Source organism: Merops nubicus, unplaced genomic scaffold (genome assembly GCF_000691845.1).
Source record: "Merops nubicus isolate BGI_N331 unplaced genomic scaffold, ASM69184v1 scaffold1280, whole genome shotgun sequence".
Lineage (NCBI taxonomy): Eukaryota > Metazoa > Chordata > Aves > Coraciiformes > Meropidae > Merops > Merops nubicus.
Genome location: NW_008580653.1, coordinates 37,371 through 44,719, shown reverse-complemented (window position 1 = coordinate 44,719; position 7,349 = coordinate 37,371). Strand labels below are relative to the sequence as shown.

At 38.0% G+C, this 7,349-nt stretch overlaps 1 protein-coding gene across 7 annotated transcripts in view; it reads left to right on the top strand.

Annotated features, from left to right (window-relative positions):
- Positions 1–1,131: 1,131 nt before the first annotated feature.
- ATP2B1 (ATPase, Ca++ transporting, plasma membrane 1) overlaps positions 1,132–7,349 on the top strand; it is a 34,515-nt gene continuing 28,297 nt past the window's right edge. For 3 of the 7 annotated variants that reach the window (XM_008937575.1, XM_008941246.1, XM_008939775.1), the window contains exons 1-2: positions 1,132–1,544; positions 6,351–6,548. In XM_008937575.1, coding sequence (XP_008935823.1) covers positions 1,340–1,544; positions 6,351–6,548 — 403 coding nt within the window. In that variant the 5' untranslated portion in view covers positions 1,132–1,339. The remainder of the gene's footprint in view (positions 1,545–6,350; positions 6,549–7,349) is intronic. The other 4 variants (XM_008938308.1, XM_008941979.1, XM_008940510.1 and 1 more) reach the window with 2 other exon arrangements.

Here is a 7,349-nt window from a genome sequence, read left to right as displayed (position 1 = left end):
TAATCAGACTTCTGCCTCCTCAACACAGCAGAACTATATATTGGCATTGTCCTAGTTTGGGGTAGAATTCCCCAAACAGAACAATTGAACATTGTTCTGTTCAATGATTTTTTTACTTTTTAGCTAAAGGTCTTCTAATTAACTTTTCTGTCTGAAGCTAACAGCATATTTTGACAAACTGCCTGGTTTTTTAACAGAGAGTATCTGTTACAGTTCTGGGGGCTGCCCTGACCCCAAACCACAGCAAGGCATGAACTGTTTGTGTTCACTGTACTGGTATGTAGATACATGTGTACAGGAAAATGCATCAGCTAAGTGGTAATTAAATGCAGAGTGTCTATGCAGGTTAAGAATCCAGTGGGTAGCTGTCAATTTCTCAGCTACAGTGCTCTAGTAATCGGGCAGAAGAGCTGCTCTTAGTCTCCCTATCTGTTCTGTAGGAAGATGGTATTGTGCAATTTTCCCCTCCATTCAAATAATTAAATGTAGATACTGTGGGAAGCTGGAGTTGTGATGAAATGGGCTGGAGGGGGGCTAACACTGGACATGAAAATGCATTAAGACCTGGGTCTGCCTGAAGATATATTTCTACTTACACTGCAAAAAGTAAAGTACTTCATGCGTGGGCTAACTTAGCATTGGAACTGTTTTCCTTGAGGCTTGCACAAATGAATTCATGGGAACACACAAAAGTTTGCTCATCTCAAACTCTGAGGTGAAAGGTTTGGTGAAAAGTCATGATTTTTAACTTGAGCACGTTTTTACCACATGTGATGATAGTGGTGGACACTCCAAACTCCATTTCCCTGGAAACAGATTTAGTTTCAGGTGTTTTTAAAGATTTCCTCTTGTTGATGTGGATATACCAAGAAAATGCACAATTTAACAACCGCAGCTGTTCTAAGAAGCTAATGATTTAGGAAATAATAATGCAGGAAGACTTTGAAATGGGAAACATCTATTTCATGTCTTGTTACTCCTGCCAGTTGAATGCTAACTAAAAACGTAGGAAATACGAAGAAACTGTCCTTGGAAGAAATTTATTCTGTAACTTCAATGTGAAGAGTAGGGTGTCTTACGATGCATTTTCTTATAACTGTTATGTAACTGAAGTGTATTTATTCTTTCCCTAGGTTGTACATGCCATTTGGCTGGGGGAACAGAATGCGCCATGGGACCACCTCAAAGATATCTCTCCAGACGGGGTCTCTTACTTGGGTGATGCATCTGCTTTCCTGACTGTCTTCATACCCAAAGGATTTATTTTCCTTTTGGAAATATTTTATATTGAAATCTTGTTCCTTACTGGAAACTGTCTACAGTACAGACTGCATGCATCATGGGCGATATGGCCAACAACTCGGTTGCATATAGTGGTGTAAAACATGCTGTGAAAGAAGCTAATCATGGAGATTTTGGAGTTACTCTTGCAGAGCTCCGTTCACTTATGGAACTTCGAGCTGCAGATGCACTGCATAAAATACAGGAATGCTATGGAGATGTACATGGTATCTGTACAAAATTGAAAACTTCACCAAATGAAGGTAAGTTGATTTTAACACTGTTGTTCAGGAAACTCCATTTAGGTAACACCTTGGTCAAACAATGTATTTTTAAACACAGCAAGGTTTATGAAAGTATTTCTGTTACCATAATAAAATATTGCTTGTTAGCTCTCTATGACAGAGGTATTCAATGGTAATAAGTAAGCAAGAGTTTTTTCAGTTGATCTAACTGCATGTAAGATGTTGGACTAGTGGTGAAGTTGCACTTTGGAATAAAGTTTTTTGACATAGGCACCCCCATATGAAATATCAAAGCAACATAGCAAAGTTTAACTTACTGTGAAAGTATAAGTTTTGTGACTAGTTCATATGACGTGTAGTTCACAATTCAGATCATGCTGTTACAGAACACAAGGTTTTAGTAGTCTAATGCAAGGTTTATTAATGCTTCTATGTTCCTATCTGGTTCTTTGTTCCCTAGTGCAACGATTTTTAAGACTGGTGACATCTGTTTGTACTACACTGAATTCTTAATAGCAAGGTCTGTTTTCTAAATCTAAGTATTTTTGTAGATTTTATTTAATCTGTGCTAATAACTATCAGGACAGCTTCAGGCACTTAAGAAGTGCTGTCACTATTAGTGGTGGTTTGCAAAGTGGTCATGTAATCTTATTCTCCAGAAATAAGCATCTTGAAAGAAGTCTTTACCATGTTGGGCTTGGTGGCATTCTGTGAAGTGTGGCTACTGATTGCTTTTGCTCTCTATCTTGAACTTCTTATTTCATGATAGACTGTACAAATGTGAAGAGGGAAATAAATGTATCGGGTCTCCTTCCTGAGAGCTTTCCAGAAGTTTTCTTTAAGAACTAGTCCTATCTCACTATTCTCTTTCAATGTAAATGAAAGCTATAAGCTTTGTGAAAGAAAGATACAAGTCATATTGCATAAACTGCAGTGTTCTGTAAAATGGTTTTACATATTTTTATCTAACATTAATTCAAACTTCAGGTTTGAATTACCCTGCTATGGGTGGTGATTGAGAACTACCAAAATCAACGTTTTTGGCAAATTTTGTTGTCTTAGCATTTAAGCACTCCTAGCTTTTAAGCAATGTAGTGTTATGTTAGTGGCAGTAGAGTACCTGCTTGTCTTAATTCTGGAGAGATGTTGCCTTCTGCTCTTCAGAAATGCTACGGAAAAGTTTGTCTCCTTGGATCAAGAACAGCCTACTAATGCCATAAGGTATCTCTGGGTGCATCTGCATTTAGCATGTTTTGGCTTGATCTGCTTTTGAAGCCAGCTCCTGAATGGGATTAGACCAGGTTTAGGCTGAAGAAGAAATATACAATATATGAGGACTGCAAACCTTCTGTTCCTTGGCATCAAGGGTTGTAAAGTTTAGTGCGTGCGTTATGAAGCAGTGCTGTGTACGAGCAGCGTCACACCTCTTGGGTAGGGGCATCAGTCTCTAGTTATCCTGCTGACCTGCTGCATACTATTGAAAGGCACTTTCCTCTCTTAGTGAAAAGGGCTGTAGTCTTCTACAATCATGACCTGAACTGAGAGTTGAATCCTCTTTTTCAGTAATCTACAAGGTTTAAGGCCCATTATCACTGCAAGCTAGGTGGGCTGTCTACTGTTGTAGACAGCTATGATGTGCCAAGCACCAGATACCTGGTATACTGCAGGATCCGCTTTGTCCCTTAATTTAAAAAAAGCAGGTTAACACAAAAATGTGTACTGAAACTAGAAAAGGTTTGATGCCCTTTCCTGCAGATTGATTCTGCTGTGCTGAGGACTGTGTGATCAAAGCCTTTCCCTTTCAAAAGGATTTGACCTTTAGATGTACTGTCCAGCAATCAGTTAAATACAATCACTAACCTGATAAAAGGGCGCCATATTTTTTTTTTTTTCCTAAGTGTGAGAGCATCACATAAACACAGTAAATCCTTAACAGTTGAACATAATAATTGGCTGAGAAAAGGTTAAGTAAGATGATTTAGAGCAATGCATTCTGCAAAGGTGTCATTTTGGCTCTAAATCATTACATGAACCTTTAGAGAAGCGGCCTTTGTCAGGTAGGCTCCTATAAATTTTCTGAAGGTAGTACTGGAGAGCTCTTGTAAAAGGAAAGCTAGGGCTCTTCTTTTGTCAAATTCAAATTGTAAGTGTAGAAATGAAGACATTTCTGATGGAGAAAATCTATGCAAGATCTACGCAGAAAACTTCTATGTATTACACTAGTTCTAGCTCACTAAGACGTGTACACTTGCAAGGTCCTATGACACTTCCTATTCAGAAGCTTTCTTTATGACAGGAAATGCTGACTTGCATAATTACCAGTGGTTTCACAGCAAAAGTACAGGTAGTTCAAAATGCTACACAGTGGATGAATTCAGCTTATATGATTTCTTGCTTTGAAGTTGACCGTGTAAGGCAATGTCTGTTTTCAAGCAAAGTGTGGATCAGACCTGCCTGGTTGGAAATGAGAAAGGGGAAACTGTTCTTTATCAGTATTACTAAAAAAAGACACTGAGCAGGCTTCACTGCTTAGTACTGAATGTTTATGATGTCTTTTACGTGTGTACAAATGTGAATAAGTGAATGTTTGACACATTTGTAGTAGCTAAGGTCCTTCCTATATTCTGGAGAGATGGACCACCACCTGTATTTCCACAGGTGTACAAAATTTTGCTTGTCTAGTAATTTCTACTTTTATATTGCTAATAAAATTAATATATGAAGCTTTAACTAGTCCCTTGCCTAATATTTTTCAAAACCCCAAATAACATAGATTAACCTAGTTAAGATACGTAATGAACAATGTAATGACAGTAGTTTTTACTTCAGGGCTGTAGATTGTGAACTGTGAAGTTGCCAGCCATGTGATAAATGTAGCAAGTTCAATAATGGTGCATGATGTATAAGGCGAATGCTAAAAATACAAATGCTTTTTGTCTTTGCTAGGCTTATTTACTAATCTTCACTAAGTGGTTCTGATAGTAGCTTGACTTTATATAGCCTCACTGGAAGTGCTTTTCATTCTTCAAAGACCATTGCTGTATACTTCTAATGTTCTGCAGCTTGATGCTTTGTGAAGGGAAGAGGAAGGTGGTGCTGCTGACATTATGTAAATAGTCTTCCAAGCTCCACCTTGCTGAAAGGCAGAGAGCAATGGTATCTTTTGCAAAATAGCAATGTAGTTAAACCTTTTGGAATGGCCAAGCTCTCCCGAGTTTCTCTAGATGCTCTTGTGTAGCTTCATTTTCAAATGGTTTTGCAGTACCCTTTGAGTTCAGAGTGAACACCCGCATCCCAAAGCTTGAACTTCAAGAAGTGTGGTGTTATGGCTAAGCAGTAAAATGTTTTTTTTTATCTTAAACCTCCAAAGTCGTGAATTCAAGGTGAATCTAAGCCTGTTAGAATAAATGTAGTTTATCATACATAAAGAGTATGCTTCACTTTTGAAAAGATCTGCACGTGACATTTTGCTTTTCAGTGAAGAGATTACATAGCATTTGTTAGCATTTAAAACTGAGCTTTGCAGCTTGATAGTCTTTGCAGAGTGTTTCGAAAGATCATGTGATGTTCTAGGAAATGTCTGTTAGAGGTGTTAAATACCCCACTTATTAGGAAAGCCAGTTGCAGTGGTCATCACTGTTCTTACTGATTACCTACTGTGTTTGCAATGTCTTTATCGCTAAGCAGTTAGGTTAATTACTAAAAAAAAACTCGCTAGTAAGAAAATTGTTGTCTTTAAGTAGGTGCTGATCATAAACTGAGGGAATACTGTTGAACTATCCAGGCCTTTCCTCCAAATGTAGATGGACATTTGGCCATTTTGCTTTGAAAAATGAGCTAGTGGCTTAAATTCTGAAGGACAGGTTAAGCAGCTGAAGGAGTAAACAGGTGGTGTACTATGGAAGACCTTGAGTGCATGACCTTGTGCTGAATATATTTGATCTTCCTTTATTTTTAAGGACTTGGCTTGGGTTATTCTTGAAGCATGCAGTGCCTTTTAGTGGCAAGTGCCCCTTGCTCTTTCCTGTTAGTGTCCCATAAAGAACAGTTACAAGAGCTGAGACACAGAAGAGGACTCAAACATGCCATACGTGCCATATAAGAAAGAAAATAGGTACAAAATTGAGGTGACAGACTCTTCAAAGTGCTAAATATGGGTTCTTTCTGTGAGAGGAGACAGAAAGTGAAGCTTCAGAAGGGCAGACTGCTGTCCAGCCAGAAGCAGCATCATTAAGTGGCTGCCTCTCTTCACATGATGCCTGAAGATTTCCACCAGCTTTTAATAGTATTTTATAGAAAAATTATCACACAAATACTTATTGTATTTTATATTATTAATTATGTGAAATATTTTATTGTGAAAGTTGCATTAATTGCAGGATCCTAGAATGCTGTCTCTAAATACAGAGTCCCTACAGCGGGAACCAGAGCTGGCTTCACAGGCTGTGGTCTTGCTGAAGCTGCATGGTGCTACTCAGTCTCAATAGTAGTAACTCTACTAATGATCTTGTCTTAAAAACTTGTTTACTTTGTACAAAGGTATGTCTGTTACTATTACTATTACTCTGTCACTATGTCACATGACGTGTAAGTAGGTAGACCAGTAGCTTTCTTTTATATTGTCCAAGTGTGAAATATTGCTCGTTTTCTGTAGTGACTCTGATTTTATGATAATACTTATGTAATTATATTTTAAATTGCTTTTCAGTTTTGTTACAGAAATATGGAGTAGGACTTAACTCCATGAAAGGGAAAACTCAGTCACTTCTAATGTAAGGGTGAAATGTAAATAAGTGTTGCTAACTTTGTCTTATTATTAAATAGGTTTAAGTGGAAATCCAGCAGATATAGAAAGGAGAGAAGCAGTTTTTGGGAAGAACTTTATACCTCCTAAAAAGCCAAAAACATTTCTTCAGTTAGTATGGGAAGCACTACAGGACGTTACACTAATTATATTAGAAATTGCAGCCGTAGTATCCTTGGGCCTTTCTTTTTACCAACCTCCAGGAGGAAATGAATCATGTAAGTAAACTTTTTAAAAAGTAGATACCTACCTCCGTTACCCTACTGACTTCCCTGATCCAACATGCCCATACTGTAAATCTGATGTGAGACAGTAAGTCAGTAGAAAAGCAGCTTACTGTTCAGGGAATGCAACTAAAACTGCAGCTTGCCTTGAAAGGGCAACATGAGATTTCCCTGGTCATCGTCTGGTGTCATTCTGAACATAATAACGCCAAAGGCAAAGTGCAAGCAGCAGGAACAAGGACTTGTCGTACATTCAGTCATGTTTCTCTGCGAGTGGTTTTTAAGCTTTGCCTCAAGTATTTAAGCATGTTATAATCTGTGGTCATGTGCTTTCATTGGGGAGTCAGCAAGTCTTAAATTTTGCTTGATTTGCAATATGACACTAGTAACTTTGTAATTTAAGAAATGATGCTATATTTATACTTCTAAACGGAAGATGAAGGGATCTGGCCTTCATTGAACTAAATTTTTGCCGTGACAGCCTGGCTTGTATAACACAGGCTTGTAAAGGTAAAGCAGAAAATATTGAGAAAGCAGAAGGTGGTGTAAACTGATTGCCTAGTCTGGCATTCTTATGTCATTGTTAAACCAGATAATAAGGGCAAGTAACTTCCTATGCCAACTTCTCCTATATTCAGATAAGCAGAGATGTAAACTCTAGGTGGTGTAACTTCCTTGAGCTGCTCTAGCTTTCAGGTTTTCTTAGCTTCTTATGTGTGTTACCCTTACTGAAAAGAAATGTAAAATTGCGAAGAAGGAGAGCGTGGAAAACATTTAGCAACTATTAATTAGTAG